Here is a 19805-nt window from a genome sequence, read left to right on the forward strand (position 1 = left end):
TTAAGGGATTTTTGTGTTTCCTCTTTAAGAGCTTCTAGCTTTTTACCTATGTCCTTCTGTATTTCTTTGAGGGTGCTATTTATGTCCTTCATAAGGTCCTGTGTCATCATCATAAGTGATTTTAGATTTGAATCTTGCGTTTCTGGTGAAATGGTGTGTCCAGGATTTGCTATGGTGGGAGAATTGGGTTCTGATGATGGCAAGTGACCTTGGTTTGTGTTGTTTATTTTCTTATGCTTGGCCCCCCACCATCTGGTTAACTCTAGTGCTACCTGCCCTTGCTAAATCTGACTGGAGCCTGTCCTTCCTGTGATCTTGGTTGTGTCAGAACTCCTCAGAGTCAAGCTGCCTCTGTGATCCTGTGGTTCTGGGATCCTGGACTTGTTAGATCACCCGGGAGTGTGGCTTTCTCTGTGTGTTGTGGGACTGGCTGCAGAGCTTGTGCCCAAGGTCTGCTCAGAACACTAACCCAGACAGACCCGGAAGGAACCGGAGTCACTAGGCTGGTGGAGTTCCTAAGTGCCTGGTCCCGCTGGTCCCAGTTACTCCCAGTGTTGGGACAGATGTTGGTTCCTGATCACCTCTGGTCCCAGGTGTGTTGGAGCGCCTGGGATTGGAGCTTCCTTTGGGTGTTGTGGGACTGGCTGCAGAGCTTGCTCCCAAGGTCTACTCTCTGATGTAAATGGTTCTTTTATACTAAAGAAAGTGTTAGTTTTTAACTTATTATTATTATTATTATTATTATTATTATTATTATTATTATTATTATGCTGGGGACTGCTAGCAGGATGGCTTTGAGTGTGCTAGGCAAGTCCTGTACCACTGAAATACCAATACAGCTACCAGGAAAAAGCTTGACTGTTGATAAAATATTAATACCACATCAGTAAACTTCCAAACTTGAGTGTTTATATCTCTTGTAATTTTTTTATAAATGGATATGTCCACATAGACGAAGACAGAAACTTTAAGAGAAGGGTGTATTTTGGCTCACAGTGGAGGATAGTGTGCTGTTGGAGTGGCTTGGTTCACAGAGCCAACGAGGAAGCAGAGAAGGGGTATGCCAACAGTCAGGTGGTTCTCTCCTTTTCCCCCTTTTATTCCACGCAGTTTGCTACCTCACAAGGATGGTCCTACATTATACAGCATCATCCCTCCGCAGGCAATCCTCTCTAGGAAAGCCTTCATGCCTTCCAAAAAGTGTTTCTCATGATTGGCCTAGGGGGTGTTTCATTTATTTAGAGTATATTAGAGTGTGTATAAGACTAAAACAGAATTAGTCTCTCTCAAATAGTAAGAAATAAAAGGAACACACTCCAGTTCAGCACAGACCCTGGTATGTCACTGACATGACAACACCTTGACACCAGTCACACATACAAGCTTGATGTAAAAACACTTACGAGCAGCCTCTTGTCTAAGTTGGCTTTTCTCAATGAAGAGGTAACAGAATTGGCATCTTTCTCTGCCATCCAGGCTTTGAAAAGCTTGACAGCGAATGAGGCTGCGATGCCTGTTAAAAAAAAAATGAGAATGTCATTCCTGGGTACCAGAGACCACCTGTGAGGATGTACATTTTTGAACAGGTTTCCAGAAACAGGTAACAGCTAAAAGATTTGATCTCGGAGACAGGAAAAAGGTAGACAGACTACACGCACAGCTCTCTTTTCATAGTAAGAAGAAAACGTCTTCATGAGCAAGAACTCAGGCATGGTGGCTCGTGCCCTTGATGCCAGCAACAGGAAGTGGAGGCATGAGCTTTGCAAAAGAGTCAGGACTGTGGGATTTACACACTAAGTGTGAGGACAGGCTGGGCTACATGGTAATATTACAGTTATAAAAACAAAAACAAGTGAGCAACAACAACAAAATTAACAGTGAAAACAAGTTTTCAACCAGACAGCAGTGACGCATGCTTTAATCCCAGTACTTTTAGAAGCAAAGGCAGGTAGATCTCTTGAGCTCAAGGACAGCTTTGTCTACAGAGTAAGTTCCAGGACAGGCAGGATTACACAGAGAAACTGTCTGGAAAACAAAACAAAATAGTTTTCACAGCAGGAGTACTGATTCCAATCTGGTATAACTTATTTATTCATGGGTTTAATTCATTTCTTCATATTTACTAAATGTGTGCAAGTGTGTATAGAGGCCAGAGGCCAACACTGAGCTCCCCGGAAGCCCTCATCTTCTTTGGCTGGTTCTATTTCCTTTTGTTCAAGACAGGTAGCCTTGGCTGTCCTCGAACTAGCTCTGTAGACCAGGATGATCTCAAACTCTCAGAGATCTGCCTGCCTCTGCCTCCTGAGCACTAGGATAAAGGCGGGCACCACTCCCACTAGCTCTTCATCTTCTTTGTTGAGACAGGCTCTCTCTTCCATGCCCCTAGCCAGTTAGGCTAGGCTTATTGGACATTAAGCCCCAGGGACCTTCTTGTTTCTGTTTCTCAGCACTGGAATTATAAACACGTGCCACCAGGCCTGGGTTTCTACATGGTTACTGGCTACTAACTATAATATACCTAAAAAGCACTGGAAAAGAAAATTAGAGAACTTAAGGTGCCAAAAGTTCATCTGATGAACTAGATAGTTTTGTTATCAAGGTTTGTAAACCTTTATATTTAGAGGGGTAAAGCTATATTTAGCAAATTCAGGCAGACTATTGGAGACTTTCACAGTGTAAAATGCATCAGGACAAACTTTTTGATCTGTGAACAAAAAAATGGCAGAGAATGGCTGGAGCTCATGCCGATGCCAAGACCACTGATGTTTACTTGTGCCATCTGTTCTGTGTTGCTTTTAATAGAAAATGTAACAATCAGACCTGGGGAAACATCCAGTGCTCAGCACCAACTGGCCCACTGCATGTGTATGAAGACTGGAAATTCTCACTGAGACACAGGCAAAGGATGTGAAAGAACTGGCCAATAAATCTGCTCCAGCAAGCCCAGGAGAGACACAGAAATGGCTTCCCATTCCACTCATCCCTTTCATGACATCATCGTGTCATGCCATAAGTAAAATGGTGGAGGAAGCCCAAGCTTGATGTGGGGGAGGCCAGAGAGCTCCACGGCAAGGGGCGTGGCTCTGGAATGGCCACTGAAATTGAGGTGGGTGCTGACATCCACGGGACAGAAGGGCAATCTGAGAAGCTATTTAAGATTCGACTCCAGCTTTCTAATTTTTTTATTTTGTTGAGTTAGGGTCTTGCTGTGTAGTTTGGGTTGGCCAGGAACACACAATTCTCCTGCCTCAGGAACTGAAATGATAAGAGTGTAGTTCTGGTGACAGCTGACTTGTTAAGTGATGTTAACAGTAAGGGCTGATAGCAACCAAAGAGAACTATTAATGTGGATGATCACCAACCTTTCAATGAATGTTTCTCTTTGCACAAAACAAACAAACAAAGAAACAAATAAGTAAAATTCTTATAGTAATTCACAACATTAGGCCTGCTTAAAATTAAAGACTTTTGGAATTTTAAAAAGTAGTTTTGATAGATGTCTAGATGTTAATCAAGAAACCACTCAATCCCTTATGCACATTTGAATCTCAATTACTTCCAAAAATAAACAATTAGCTAGATAGCAGACAACTTTTCTGTAAATGCTTCTGATTTCCAATTTTAAATTTATATTGCATTTGATGAAAACTTATGGTGCAGTTGCAATACTGAATTGATTTTCCTAAATTGAACATTCTGCCTAGTATTTATTGATGGCAGAGAGCAGTTGCCAATGTCTCCTTTACTCATTTCTAAAAGAATTCCTACTTTGGTCACACCAGGCTGAGTTTTGATTAGCCTCAGTTCTGGCACCTCCTCCTTCTTCATTATTTCCATGACCATGGCTATCTACATCATACTACTGGCAAAGCTCCCGAGCCTATGATAAGCGATGTTCTGCTGAACAAATAGAGAGATACGTGCCATGGCTGATCTGAAGACTCTTGATAATGACCAGGGAAACCATTCTTAAGATGAAGTCTATACCATGAATGATATTTCTATTCATTCCAAAGTTTGCCCTATCTTTATAATTATTACTTCATTAAAAAAAAAAAAATGGGCTGGCAACATGGCTCAGCAGCTAAAGGCAATCCCTGGCATCTACAGAAAGGCAATAGAAGAGAGTTGAGTCTACAAAGTTGTCCACAATCAACACGTGAGTTCTATGGAAATAAATATACATGCACATGTGTGAGCGTGCCACACACACACACTTCTAAAGAAATATGTATATGTATTATAAGGTCAAGAATCTTTTGCTGACTATTTTTTAAGATGATTTTTCTTTTTGTGAGGTTGGAGGAGAAAGCCAGGTCTATAGACATGCCAGGCAGGTGCTCTGTCATTGAGCACCACCCCAACTGACGGCAAACTTTAATCATTATTTATAGTTCACAAAATCAATATAACTTCAATATAACTACATAATGATGTAAAAATAAGATTATTCTATAATCTGTCTTGTGAGGTAGAAAGCAAAGCATGATTGAACTTTGGAGTCTAAAATAAAGTATATTTAAGCCTATCACTTTGTATTAAACGAGACTCTTGATGGAAAACCTGGAATGCTTTTGTAGTTACTCTCCTAGTGAGCGGAAGGATTTCATTCTCTTTTACAGTTGCTGGATAGGTGGTGAGCAAAGGTATAACTTCTTAATCCATTCTTAATTAGGAACCAACATTTAAATGTCTAGCTTCTTTCTCATGATGATAAAGCATGAGGGAAAACCATGACACAAGCACGAGGCTACTCCCACAGCAAAGGTGTTTTTCTTCCTTCCCATTTTCCGATAATCAATTTCAACCACAGAAATGGTGAATACATTGAGCCATACAACTACCACCTAAATTCTACAATGGTCATTGTTAAAGATTCATTAGTTCATTTTATGTATCCATGTGTACATGTACACACATACTACACACATTATGTGTGTATAATGAGCCCATGAGGCCAGAAGAGGGTACTGGGTCCCCTAAAATAACAGTTACAGGCATTATGACCTGCAAGATGGTGTTGGGAACTGAGTTCTCATATTTGACAAGGGCAGAAAGTGCTATTAACAGCTAAGCCTGTCTCTGACTTAGGTTTGACATTAACTAGTCAGGTAGTTATTTTCTATTGTGATGGCTTAGGTAACTCAATATTATCAGTGTATAGGGTGTACATTTTACCTTCTTTTTCTGTGCAAAAAAAAAAAAAAAAAAAAAAAAAAAAAAAAAAATGGCTAACAACATAAGATACATGAAGTAGCCTGAATTCTTTTCAGAAAAATATAGAAGTCAAATAATAATAATAATAATAATAATTCAGAAGTCAGATAGCTCAGTGTTAGCAATGTACTAGTGACTCCAGAACCATAAGCCAAACGCTCAGGACAATCAGCATAGTGCCACCTGTCTCTTGACTTACCTATTTTTCTTAGCTACTAGAGAACTGTAAGCCCTCTCACTACGGGCATGAACGAAGCTGGGCCTTCCCACACGCAGGAGGAAAACTCCCCAGAAGGAACAGATGTTCTCACAAAAACGCCTTTAATTTATTTTTTAGGAAAATAACTGTTTTGCGTTAAACTGTAATTTGCATCACATTATCCTCCCACAAGAGAGCAGCCCACTCTTGTTTCATTCTATAATCAATTACTTCAGCAGTGCCTGCCAAACTCTTAATACTTTAACATTTTTGCACAAGCCTCTTTCTGTTGCAGCGTTCTTGACTTTAAAATTATTCATTGTCTTTTGAACAATGAATGCCTTTTAAGAAAAAGATAGTTATTATTTATGGGTATGCTTGCCCATGTGCGTGTGCGTCCGTCCAAGGTCAGCAGAGTGTAGGGCGCCCAGCGGAACTGTGGTTTCAGGCAGTGGGGAGCGGCTGGGAAAGGAACTCTGGTTTCCCAGCAGCACATGCTGCTCCTAGCCAACGAGCTATCTCACCCTGGATGCCTTAAAAATGAGAGTAAAGCGAACACCCTAGAAGGGCTCCTGCCTGGTCTTTACCTAGTTTATTTCATTAGGAAGGGTACTCCTATGTTGCTCAGGCTGGCTTGGAATTGACTATGTAGCTCAAGCTGGCCTTGAACCTGCGATGACCCGTAGGCCTCAGCCTCCTGATCAGCTCCACAGATCCAGGGTGGTTAACAGTTTAGTTTTTGTTTGTGGGGGGGGATATTTTGCAAATGGGAAATTTCTGGCTTCTACTCTCTTTACTGCCTGGCATCTTCAAGGGCAAAAGGGTCCTACAAAGGACAAAATGGTGTGTTATTCACACAAAGAGCAGCATCTGAGCTGGAAAAGAAGCTTTGGATCTAATCAATTTCAAGGTAGCCATAATCTGCAAGTAGAAGTCAAGTGCCAATATATAATAGGTGTACAGGTTCTAATTCCTTATAATGAACATGTACTTTTAAAACACCACTTCTTGGCGGTATGTGCACACACGCACCCACGCACCCTTTTACATGGAGGGCGGTTTTCTCACTGTCTCTAGTGCTCCCTTTCCTTTCCGTCACACATGTGGTGACCCCTAAGTACCTTCTTTGACTAAGTTGTCCGTGAAGAGACTGGTGAGGATGGTGGCTGGGAGGGTTCCATTGCCCAGCAGGATCCCGGACAGCATTGCCAACTTTGTCTGCTCTGCTTCAGAAAATGCTTTAAGGAAGAGGAGAAGCTGCCAGTAAAAAAGGAAGACAGAAAGAAATTATGTCTATGAAGCCAGACAGCCAGGTAGGAAGATAAATAACAACGCAATGAGGTCATCTGTCCATGACTAGGTGGTGAAGTCGGTCACTGTAGAGTGCAGTTAGCAGACACAATCATAAATGATAGTGCAGAAAGGAATGCTGTCTGACACAGCCCTTTCCTGTGGGGTCATACACAGGCAGCTACAAATAGTCACCATAAGGGACATTTGGGGAACCGTGTGTATACATGATGCACACCTGGCTATGTACATGGAGAGGAGGAAGCATACAACAAACATGTTTTCTGAAATATATTGACTTTCACATCCCCTCATCCCCATAGGGCAATCACTTCCTCACCATGGCATACAGAAAAACCTTATTTTGCAAAGAATAACATTTTATTGTTTTCATTGATTTACATGTATACACACACACACACACACACACACACACACACACACACACACACACACGCATATGCAGGTGCCTGGAAGGCCAGAAGAGGGTGCCAGATCCTGTAGCTGGAGTTGCAGGTTGTTGTAAATCACCTGATATGAGGGCTAAGAGTTATATTCTAACTGCTGAGTCATCCGTCGCATCCTCCAGCCATAAGAATATAACTTTTTGAAACACAAAACATAGCAGAAGACTCTGCAGGAAGAACTTTGAGGGAGAAGAGTTGTCTACGGTTTTAAAATATCAGAATTAAACACATTATTTCTTGGATCGTGGTTTAACCACCAGCTTTGGGAAGGAGACAATGGAAGATATGAGATAAAGGACTTTGAGAAGACTCTTGACTTTAGGAGGGGAAGAAGCGTGCGCCCTAACACTTCCAACCTTAACGTTTTAGAGAGTGAGAGAGGGTTACTTAGAGAGTCTGTAACAAGTCAAAGCAAAGGGGATTTAATGTCCCTCTTCACCATGAGTTTGAAGTCCTCAGAGCTGTGGTCCTCCTTTCCCCAACTCTCCTTTGCTTTGTGCTGTGACTAAAGTTTTTCAACTTCGTCATTTCTTAGGTGTGATGCTGAGATTCCCCAAGGAAGCCCAATCACAGCAGGGACCTGACTGAGTTTTCATCACTCGACACCAACAGAAAGTTCCCAGCACTAATATAGTTTTGTTTTTACATGAGGGTGACATGGTTCTCTAGCCAGCTCTGTAACATGTGTGGGACACACTAACTCACCATCCCTAGCATCTGAGAGAGATTATGTCATTCTCTAGATATTTATACTGAGTGGAAGAGCCTTAGTCAGAGCCTTTGACTTCTATTCTTGACTAGTAAGCTCTAAACAAAGACATCACCTCATGCCAGAAAGTGAGAGGGGGCTGAAGTTAAAAGTTCTCTGTATGTGTATCTCTGTGTATATCTGTCTGTCTGTCTGTCTGCCTCTCTCTGAGTGTGTGTGTGGTTTGTTTTTTAGATATGATCTTATTTTGTAGCCCATGTTGACCCCAAGTTCAGGATCCTACTTCCTTAGATATTTGAATTTACCTTTTTCATTTCATCTTCAAATGCCTTTTCCAAATACTTGTATCTCCTGATGAGTTTATTGAAGACCTAAACATAAAGCAGAATCATTGAATTACGCAAATAATTTTAAAGGTTACAGCAGACAGAAGGGTGGAAATCTACCATAGATCTACAATAATAAAAAGATAAATGTGCTCATACTAAGACATGGGAACCATAAGCACTTCAGAAGAGGTACCATGACCCCAGGAAAAATAAGATCAAATACATACCTAGGATAAAGCAAGCTGAAGAATAGAAACAGGGGCTAGAGACACAGGTCCAAGGTTAAGAGTGCTTGCTACATTTTCAGTGGATTGAGTTTAATTCCCAGCACCCGTATTAGGAAGCTCAAAAAACGCCTGTAACTCTAGCTATAGGGGAATGAAAATGTTTCTGGTCTTAAAGGGCTCCTGCACTTGTACATATATCCTTATACAAACACATAAAAATAAACACATTAAAAACAAAAAAATACAATCTAAAGTAAAAAAAAATTAAAGAGAAACAATAAACAAATAAATGTTGGTGAAAATAAAATAGGATTTTTTACTCTTCCAGATACAGACATTGAATATGCCTGATATTAAGGGGTTACAGATAAAATCATTGAGCTAGTGGCATGGTTGGGAGAGCAGAGTTCATGGCATATTACTATCCAGATGGATCAGAAATGTGGTTTTGGTAGATGAGCAAAAAACATAATCTACTTAGCTATGAAGAATTATTGGCCTCACCACCCCTACAGAACCCTAAAGCAGGACTTGCCTTTCTGACCTGAGAGTAGACCGTTCTGTACACAAATGGTTCTTTTACTGAAACAGGGATCTTGTAAGTACTGATTATCTTTAGCAACCATGGATACATCTGAACCCAGTTGCTTTCTCTAATGTCCAACTAACATACTTTTAAAGTCTTGGTGTGTTTCTTCATATAACTAAGAGGTCCAAGAACAACTGTCTAAAATCACCTCAGGTTTTCAATCACCATACTACGAAAGCACTTGCTAAGTAGATAGCCTATATAAAATTAATTTCCAACTCAAACACTCTTTTTATTTAATCTTTTTCTTCCAAATGAGCGTCCCATTGGCCAGGTTTTTTCTGTCAGTCTATAAATAAGCAACAGTTTAAAAGCTCAAACACAGACCAGAAGATCTTTGGTTTTATAAAAAATCATCCATCCATCCATCCTTTCTGTGTGTGTGGGTGCACAAGTATCACTGCACTCATGGAGTCCAGAGGAAACGTTTTGGGAATTGCTTCTTTCCTTCTGCCAAATGGGTTCAGGAGATTGAATCTAGACCATAAGGCTCAGTGCAGTTGTCTTTACCTAGAGTCTTCAGAGCCCCAAAAGACCTCCCTTCATATCAAAATATGAAAAATGGAGTCACTTGCTTAAAGACACCACCCTACTAAGACATGACAAAAAGGCAAACTGTACTGTATCTTATCATTCATAGGAGCAGCTGCCCTTATTGACTTCTAGTTTAGTTTCATTTTAACCTGTTCTCATTGGAATTCAAATAACGATCTCCAGCAATTTGATGCTGAAAATTCTATTATGATATGGTAGATGATAAACTGTTATTAGGTATCAATGAAATCAGACTTAAGAATTATGAACCTTCCAGGTGTGACAGTGCAATACGCAGAAGCATTGAGAGTTTGAGGCCAGCCTGGGCTATGAGACCCAGCCTCAAATCAATGAGATGAGCTATGGAACTCAGTGTTAGTATTTAAAGCTATGCCTTCTCAGAATATCTATAGCTCTCATATATAATAGTAGAAACAAAGACATCTAGAGGATAGACCAGTGTTTGAGCAATTTGTTCCTTCCTGCTTAATCTCCTGTGTCATGGAACACTAATCTTTCCCCTATTTTGGTAGTGAAGCTTGTGCAAGCCCTGCAAAGGCATGCTCCCAACTGAGCCACACTGCCAGATCAGACTTTTGAAGAGTCCATCTATATAGAATCAGAATAGGAAGAGCAGGTCTAGTTAGCTGTATTTGTGATTGATGGGTTCCCAGCCGTTCAGTGGGCCTTATAATTCATTAGTTTTTTTTACCAAGCTAATGTAGGCAAACCAACACTCCATAATTTTATTTAATACTGCCCTAAAAACTAGTGAGTTTTAACATACTTTCACACATTTAATGGGGATTTGTTTCTTCTCCTTTGAAATTTCTCTCTGCATCCTTTCTTAGGAAGGATGCTCATCCCATTTTATTATTGACTAATGCATCTCTAGGTTTTATGCTATACAAATATCTCTTTAGCTCTTATTCATTTTTGAGACTGGGTCCAATGAAGCCCCACCTGGTCTCCAACTCATTATGTAGCTGAGGATGACTTTGAACTTCTGATCTGCCTACCTTTACCTCCAGAGTGTTGGGATTGCAGATGTGTACTAGTGTCTACCCACTTATACAGTGCTGGGAGTGCGGGGGATCAAGCCTGGGCTTTATGCATGCTAGGCAAGTAGCTGAATTACAGTCATAGTCTCTTCTCACTCTTTACGCTCTTTCCAAAATTGATTTATTTTTGTGTGTTAGTGTTTTGCATGTATGTATGTCTGTGGACCATGAACACGCCTAGTATCCTAGAGGCCAGAAGGGGTTGTCTGATTCTCTGGAACTTGAGTTGTAAGCTGTCACATGAATACTGATAATTAAACCCAGGTCTTGTCTTGTAGAAGAGTAGCCAGTGGTCTTGACCACTGTGCAATCTCTCCAGCCCTCTTCATTTTCTTTAGTAACTATATACTATGTATTCTATTAATATAAGTCATAAAACTTTCTATTGAGTTTTACATCAATTTCCCTCCTTGGTACTATTCTAAGAAATGCTGTGATGTTATTGCAACTACACAATAGTTGCCATATCATACATGCTCAAGCATGGCTGTAAGATGTCTTAGGACCAAGAAGTAAAACCCAGTGGATCAAAGGGAATGGGCAACCTTAGTATGACAAGAAGAAGCAAACCTGTTTTCTCCAAAAAATAGGATGACCGTGCAGCAAAAATTCAGTTGCAGTGGGCACCTAAAGCCTTGTAGATGAGGAGCAAAGGTACGGTACTTAATGCTTTCTATACTAATAGGAATGCAACTGTGTGTTTTCCCACACTTAAAGAGTCCATCTAGCACTGAAATTGGGAGCTCTTTTCCTGCTCTTTTATTCAGGGGCCTGTAATCCAGCACACTGGCAGTCTTTCCATGCCAGATGCTACCTGAGCATAGTTTCGGATGGTTTCATGATCTTCATTTGCTGAAAACACACAGTGGTTGGTCATCTTGGTCTTGTCACCGTCATCTATGCGTGTTCCTCCAGGGGCTGTGAAGACAAGTTATTACAGTTAGGACGCAGCTGAGGGACAATGCCAAAATATGAAGAGAGGAGCAAGGAAAACACTGAAGAGTAGATGTAAAAATGACCCACAGTAAATTCCACTGGATGCACATGTGTCAATCAAGACAGGTTCCAATCAATACAATCCAAATGAGCTGCTCCAAATCATACACTGACCACACCTGCTCCATGTCCCGACCTTCACTGGAGTCGAGTGTTATAAACCTAGTTCTTCCCAAAGTGGGTACTTACCCATGAAAACTAACTGTCATTCAGTGAAATGAATTCCATTATTCTCAGTGCTACTTCTGATGCTTCCCACATTGGGCCATGACTTTCTCGGGACTGGTAAATGCCTTGCTGGACCTCGTTCACATAACTATAGGACTAGACAGAATCAACTCTTTGTTTTTGCATCACTTTTTTCAATTACTTATATATGTGTGCCTGTGCACACGTGAGTGCTGATAACCACAGAGATGAGAAGAGATTGTCAGATCCCCTGAAGCTGAAGTTATTAATCCCTAAGCCATCTCTTAGTGTAAGATACAACTTTATAGATAGGGAGTCTGCTGGTAATGGGTTAATAGTCCTAACTGTGGTGTCAACCAGATTAACCTCTTCTTATAGATATTTTTAGCTTTTATTGGGACACAGGAATGTTTCTAAAACCATTTCCTCTTTCATTAACACAATTTCCCATATGTGATTAATAGTCTGTACTGACTCCTTGAACTCGTACTTAGTCATCAAGTACCCGCATTGGTTGGAACAGTATTTTATTCCCTTATTTATTTTTGCTAGAAAAATTGGACTGGAACCAGAGTGCCTGTTGATGGGAGTTCAATTTCCATGTTCCCGTAAGTTATAACAATGGCTCCCATAAGCACGGACTGACTTCAAGGACAAGATCAGAGCATTAAGCATTTCTGTTTTTCACTTCTATTTCATTTTGGTTAAGAGGGGTTTGAACAATCCATGTTAGAGTGACACCTCTCCTATACTTACCAAGTATTTGAAGCATATATATATATATATATATATATATATATATATATATATATATATATATATATATATATTTTTAAATTTTATTTTTGTTTTTTGTTTTTTCTTTTGAGGCAGGGTTTCTCTGTATAGCCCTGGCTGTCCTGGAACTCACTCTGTAGACCAGGCTGGACTCAAACTCAGAAATATGCCTGCTTCTGCCTTCCAAGAGCTGGGATTAAAGGCGTGCATCACCACTGCCCAGGTGAAGCTTATAGTTTTACAATAAGCTATAGTGCTCCGCACCTTGGGTTGTTATCTCCTTACCAGTCCCTTGCTAAATTTGTGTGCTTTAGCTTTAATTTAATTTGTTTTTGGGTGAAAAGGTCACACAGCCCGTTTTGTTAACGGACACAGGCAAATGAGAATTTCTTAGCTTACAGGCTCTTCCAGGGGGCTTAAAATCTAGCAAATAGTTTTGTAAGTAAATTAATTTTAGAGAAGTAGGCTCTTGAAGGAATCTGTTTGCCATAAGTCAATTTATGTACCCAATGTACATTAATTAATGAACACAACCACCTGGAACAACATTATATTAAGATGATAATCTCCTCAAATCTCTGGACTAATTGTTCTTTCATGGTAACAATGACAGAACTGGACAGTCTGACCTTGAAGCCTTGGACCTTTCCCCCGAGGAGGGAAATGTTTTTAAAGTTGCATTTGTTCACTCACACAACAGATACACTTGTCACACACTGATGCATACTTGCATTTAAAATGTTTTTTTTTAATCAAATTTCATCAAATACTACTTTTCAAGGTAGTAGCAGTAAAAGAAAATAGATCCCTTGTAGCGAGTTTTTCTCAAGACAGAGGTAAAGGAGAAAAGGAAAGTATTCTTTGAAGAAAGATCAAAAACAATAGGGAAACTCTGTGGTATGAAGGAAATTCCTGCTCAACTGGTTGTTTAACCAAGGATTCAGATTGAAGGAAGGAACTTGTCTTAGTTCATTAATTACACCATAAATCTGGTTTCAAAGGCACCTGGGGTTGTATGCCTGGACTAGCTACGCCAATGAGTTTGCCCTACTCTCCTGCTGCATGTATTGACACAGTGTGAAGGATGAAGTTTGGGCTGCAGAGCTAAATTGGCTATTGATTGCGAATAAGCCCTCAAGATAGTTATCAATGTTCACTGAGCAGACACTTCAACATCTTTCTGGGGCCAGTGGAGAAGAGTGAAAGAGTGGTGGGAAAGGAACATCTAGCAATCTAGTAAGAGGGGAAGGAAATAAAAACAGCTCCACAAAGACAGCAGGGTTAAGAGGGCTGCCTGGGGCCACCGGCAACCTAAGACACAATGTACAGTTGTGATATGAGAACTTGAATTGTCTATGCACATGAGCTGCCGGAATGAGCGGTTATAACGGCGTGGTTCCACAGGACCGAGCAACCCAATGATGTGTGACACACTTGCTGACCATTATTGCTGCACAGAGTTATAAGTGTAACGATAAAATACACGATTACCGGGGAATACTAAAAGTCATGCTAGAACATTCTGAATTATTAACTAAAAAATAGCAATTGTTAATTTAATTGACAAGGTCTAAAAAAAAAAAAGCTAGATGGAAGTAGAGACTCATGATTTACATACAGCAAAATGTTAACTAAAACATTTTCGTCAACTGCTAGGATCCTTACTATCATCTGTCCTTTAATTCCTGGTGCTTTGCTAATTACACAGAGCAGGACACAGGATTTGTGCCCACAAACAATAAAACTCAATATTCTTTAACACTGCTGGGCTGTGTTCAAATCACCCCAAATGTAATATTCATGGAGGTGAAAGGCAGAATATATTGCTTAGTAAACATAAATTAACATGCATAGTACCACACATATACATAGACACACACACATACACATATATGTGTAACTGAGTAATATATAATACTCAGGTTTTCAAAATGTGTGAGGTGAGAGATTTCTAGGAGGTAATTAACCAAAATATTATCAATAGCTATTTCTAGGTATTGGGATTTACCATACTACATATACCTTTCTTGAATTCTACACTGATGAATGATTTGTATAAATGGTAACACAAAATTAATTCAGTATGTAGTGAAAGTTGGCAGTGTAGAACATGGTCTGGTGATATCATGTTTCATATTGGATCATGTAAACAGAGCTCACAAGAGGCTTTACATCAAAGTGGACGAATGTATTTGCCCTATTGCAAGGCAGATTGGCTTAGCCAATGTTTCTCAATTGGAAGCACAGATGGCATCTGGAGCAGACATTATGTAGTGTAACTACTATCTTGTCAGTGCACCAAGCACACTTGCCCCCCACTTCCAAGTATTTGTAACAAACAAATTATTTCCACAGATTTGCAAATCTCTTATTGTTCTAAATAACTACAATGGAAATGAACTACAGGAACTTAGATCTAAAAGGGCTAGGGAGAGAGTTCAGTTGTTAGAAAATAAAAACCAGAATTTAAGAGTTCCAGAAGCTACATAAAATACCCAGTGGCTATTAAGAAAGCAGGAGCATGGGGTTCCCGAGAGCGAGTGGGCTAGCCAGTGTAGTCATCTGACCAAGCTTTGGTTTTGACTGAGAGGCCTCCCTTGTCTCACTGAATAATTTGGAAGAGCTCTAAAGGAGGGTTCCTAACCTTGGGCTTTCACATGCCTGTGCATGTAGAGGGAAAAAGAAAAGCCACCATTTGATATCTGAATTCCTAAAGTACACAGGAAAGATTGAAAAGACTTATGCAAATACTCAAAGACACAGCCTTCTATAGACAATTTGGATTACGAACACATGAGGCAGTTGGCTTTTGGCTTAAATAGTGGCCATGTCCTAATGTCAACAGAAACTCTTAGTTCTAAGCTTTATGAACCAGTCATTATTTTAAACCTACATTGGGAAACAAAGATATATATATATATCTCATACCAACGACATGTACTCAGGGTTTCAATGGGCAACTGCTTTAAGTTCTAAAAAGGCTGACTGTGTGATTACACATATTAGAAATACACACACAAACTAAAACTGATAGTGCTTCCACTTATGTATCCAATAAGATGAAGCAATTCTTTAAATATTACAATGTAAAGTATATTACTGGTATACCACTCAATCCTACGGGACAAGCAGTTATAGAAAGAGCTAATTGTACCTTAAAAGAGATGCTTATTAAACACAAAAGGAGGGTAAAAACTTCTAAATAATGCTTTGTTAACAATTTTCTTTCTTCCTTTCAAAATGTTATTTATTTATTTATTTATCATATGAGTACACTGTAGTTGTCTTCAGACACCAGAAGAGGGCATCAGATTCCATTACAGATGGTTGTGAGCCACCATTTGGTCCTGGGAATTGAACTCAGGACCTCTGGAAGAGCAGTCGGTGCTCTTAACCACTGAGCCATCTCTCCAGTCCAACAATTTTCTTTTTTCTTTTTTTCTTTCTTTTTTTTTTTTGGGACAGGGTTTCTCTGGGTAGCCTTGGCTGTCCTAGAACTCACTCTGTAGACCAGGCTGACCTTGAATTCAGAAACCCGCCTGCTTCTGCCTCCCAAGTGCTGGGATTAAAGGTGTGTGCCACCACCACCCCACCCAACAATTTTCTTAATAGGTTAGGCTACAACAGCAGCTGAAAGACACCACGTTATTGAAAAAAACCGAGGAACTAAGCCAATCAATATACTATAAGGATGTGTACATTTAGAATGGGAACCTGCAATAGTTTTAAGATGGGAATGCGGCTGTGCTTCTGTATCTACAGGGAAAGAAACAAAAATATGGATACCAAACAAACTTATAAGGATTGAGCCTGATCAGGGAAAACCTTCTATCAATTGAGACATGAATGTCTTCACAAAGCAAATCGCCTAGGTGATTCACAGACTGTCTCAGTTACTGATTTCTCCCCCCCAAAATACATGCAACTTCAAAAGGGCTAATGGGAATCATTGCTCACACAAAGGATAATACTTAGACAGGACAGACAACACAGAGACTTGTTAAACTCAGACACTGGGCAACAAAGCTTTTATCGGAGTAACCATTTCCCCCTTCCCTTTGGGCTCCAAACACAAATTCTTCCCGACTCAGCAGGAAGCAGTTATCAGAAGACTGTCATCCCGACCCCTTAAGTTGGGGTGGATAGTTCTGTTCACTTGCTGTTAAGGTTGTTATCATCTAGAGTAGTAGGTTGTTTTGTTTAGGTACTGTATATGGATAGACATTCAAGGTTGTTTTACTGGACTATTGTTTGACTGTCTTGTACATAAGCTGTCTGTTTAAGGTGTGATGTGAAATCTTAGTTTTATGGTTCTTATGTAAATTGTTAATGTTAGAGAAAAAGACAACTTTTAAACAGAAAGGGGGCTGTGGAGTGGAAATTTCTGGTATTTTTTGAGACTCAGTTGTGTCATAATGCTTTTCTGGAGACTGTCTTATGAGAGGATGCTTTGTGGATGCAGACACGTGGAAGGATGTTTTGGAGAATAAACACATGGTGTTTTTCTGGAAGCTAACTGGAAAAGGGGCATGTGGTGCTTGATGTTTGGAAAGGGTATAAGTATAACCTAACAGGCAGTGGATGATGCTGTGTGGCGTGGGTTCGCCTCGCCACTCTTTGCTGGTCTTCACTGAGGATGCTGTATCATTTGTTGTAAATTTGTAGAGAGAAATACACCAAAGAATTTCTTGTGATATTCCAGTTTGTGATAAGTGGCTTCCTGTTGCTTTTGTGGACCTGGGCTGGTTGGCAGAGCCTTGCAGTTTCTGGACCCAACTGCCATTGCTGATTCAGGAGTAGTGTTTGTGAGTGGATCAAGCTACCGCTGCTGATTCATGTGAACTGAACAACTGATGTCCTCAATGCAAATTAGAGTTGCCCAAAAGAACTATTTCTAAATAGGTTCATATCCCCCTTTGTCCTATTAACCTTTCCTTTCCACTACTTCTGGTGGGTGGTAGAGTAGAAGGGAAATTAAAGCATTTAAAAACCCTTACTAAAGTAGGTTTTGAAAAATGTAAGCCTATACTACATTAGTACCATTCTAAATTGTAATCTAGGTAAAAATTATAGATTTTTTAACCAAATGTAATTAATGTAAGCTTCCAAAGATTTTATCTTAAGAGGGAATAAGACAATGGAATTGAACTTCATGCACACTAAAAGAAAATGCCAAATCATATGGCTTACCAAGCATGCTGCCAGCCACCAGGATATCAAAGAGTGTGTCTGCATAGCGACGGTAATCTAATCGTGAGCCAGTAGAATCCAAAAATTTGGCTACAGCTTCAAGGTCATCACCAGCTTCATTAAGCCCCTGGACAAGTGTATCCCTGAAGACTGTGGGTTCGAATTTCTCTTTTTCATCTGAAATAATAATAAATCAAATGATTACATATGCATGTGTTTATCCATATAGTCCTGAAAGAAACTGGCCATGTAAATTTCCATGTTCTAAAACACCTGTTTAAACATTTATTCAAACAAGTTGAATAACTCTGTACAACAAGGCAACCAAATATTTTAAGTATCTCACACATAATAACATTAACAATTATTCATTTATATCATTTGTAGTCTAGGCTAATGTGTGTAACATATTAAGTCTAACGATGGGAAAAAATGACAACTAAAACTTAAATTATTATTTTGTTAAAGACAAAGAAATGAAGTACCAGACTGTAGAATAAGAAAACGAACAAGATGGAGATGGAGAAATAAGAAGAGATATCTCTTTTATAAGACAAACTACTCAGGAGCAGGAACACAAGAACCCCGAATATGAGAAACTAGTTGTGTGATGCACATGCACACATCTGTCTCTGTCCTCAACACATGACATTCAGTGTTGAGGGTCCTAACGATGGTTTTTTTATGTGTGCATGGATGTTATATCTATTCATTTTACTAACATTTAAAGTATAACATTTAAAAATACTTATTCATTGAATAAGACAATGAGATACTGTTTTAGAGTCTTGCAATCTTTTTAATGGACTCTTCTAGTTATTGAAATCTATTCCAAGATCACACTTCCTGTAGACTCTGGAAAATGGTGCTGTAAACTCATGTTGAAGAGGTTAAATTATGACTTAGTGCTATGACTAAGCTCCGTTTTGATACTGTAGGTCATCTGAAAGGGCTATAGAGATTTAAGAGAGAACAACTATTATTCAACTGTTGTTCCCTGTGCACACTGAAGAGGCAGGTATGCAATAACACTCAGACACACAATGAGAGACATCATGATCTAATGTGGTGAACTACATCTACAAACATGGAGACATGGCATTGTGTGGCTGGGAGAGAGGTATGTGGGAGATGAAGGAGTTCTGTTCTAGACTCTAGAGCACTGTGTCTTGTGGAAGGCTGATGTTGAAGAAGAAAAAATTAGGAAGAAGGAAGAGGGGAGGCAAGAATATGATAAACATTTCCTGAGTGGCAACTAGCTCTTGGAATAACAAATGATGGAAAAGTGAAGAACTCTATGGGACAATTGAAAGAGAAAGCTGAAAGTTATCCACCAGAACAAACTAGACAAAAAGATGAACCATCTGGAGAATCTTAGCCAAAAGACAAGGAAGAGGGTGGAGCAGTCAAATGATAAAATAGTACAGTAAAAAAGATAGCAAACTCCCAAGTCAACTGAAATTACTTTTTAAATTTCCAGAAAGTTGGGTTTTTTTTTTTTTAAACAGAATTAAAGAATAAGAGTTTTTAATTGCAAGTCAACCATCTGAAGTTTCTGGGGCAACACAAACCAAAGCCAAGTCAAACATAAAGTATCAAGAAACAGAATCACACACACTGACCAATAAATCACGAACAATTTGGGTTCAAAAACTAGTATCGTGAAAAATTTGGCCAAAACCAATTTCCAACCTAGAGTTCCAATGTTCAGCCAAACTAGAGTTCTTCAAGGACAAGAACAAAGTGACAATGTACTGAAACTTTCAAAGCCTCAAAAGTGTGGAGTAACTATAGGCTGAGCCAGGAAAAGACACATGAGAAAGAAATAGCACAGGTGTAGACAGTGGACAGTCCAGCTTCAAGGTGACAGCTCAAAGCTGATGGACACAGCAATGTGACCAAGAGAGCTCTTCGGTCTCATAAAATGTGAGGGGAAATGAAACTTACAAATCACAAAGACTCACCCTCCAAAGACTCACTCTGGAAGAGGGAGTGGAAAGAGCTTAAGAGCCAGAGGCAGTGGGTGACTAC

At 39.7% G+C, this 19805-nt stretch overlaps 1 protein-coding gene across 1 annotated transcript in view; it reads right to left on the reverse strand.

The window, feature by feature from the left end:
• Bzw2 (basic leucine zipper and W2 domains 2) overlaps positions 1-19805 on the reverse strand; it is a 61808-nt gene that overhangs the window by 20322 nt on the left and 21681 nt on the right. The window contains exons 3-7 of the mRNA XM_031357774.1: positions 17775-17951; positions 11437-11540; positions 8188-8253; positions 6538-6673; positions 1404-1513 (exon numbers count right to left, since the gene is read on the reverse strand). Coding sequence (XP_031213634.1) covers positions 1404-1513; positions 6538-6673; positions 8188-8253; positions 11437-11540; positions 17775-17951 — 593 coding nt within the window. The remainder of the gene's footprint in view (positions 1-1403; positions 1514-6537; positions 6674-8187; positions 8254-11436; positions 11541-17774; positions 17952-19805) is intronic.

This window comes from Mastomys coucha, unplaced genomic scaffold (assembly GCF_008632895.1).
Source record: "Mastomys coucha isolate ucsf_1 unplaced genomic scaffold, UCSF_Mcou_1 pScaffold6, whole genome shotgun sequence".
NCBI classification, from domain to species: domain Eukaryota; kingdom Metazoa; phylum Chordata; class Mammalia; order Rodentia; family Muridae; genus Mastomys; species Mastomys coucha.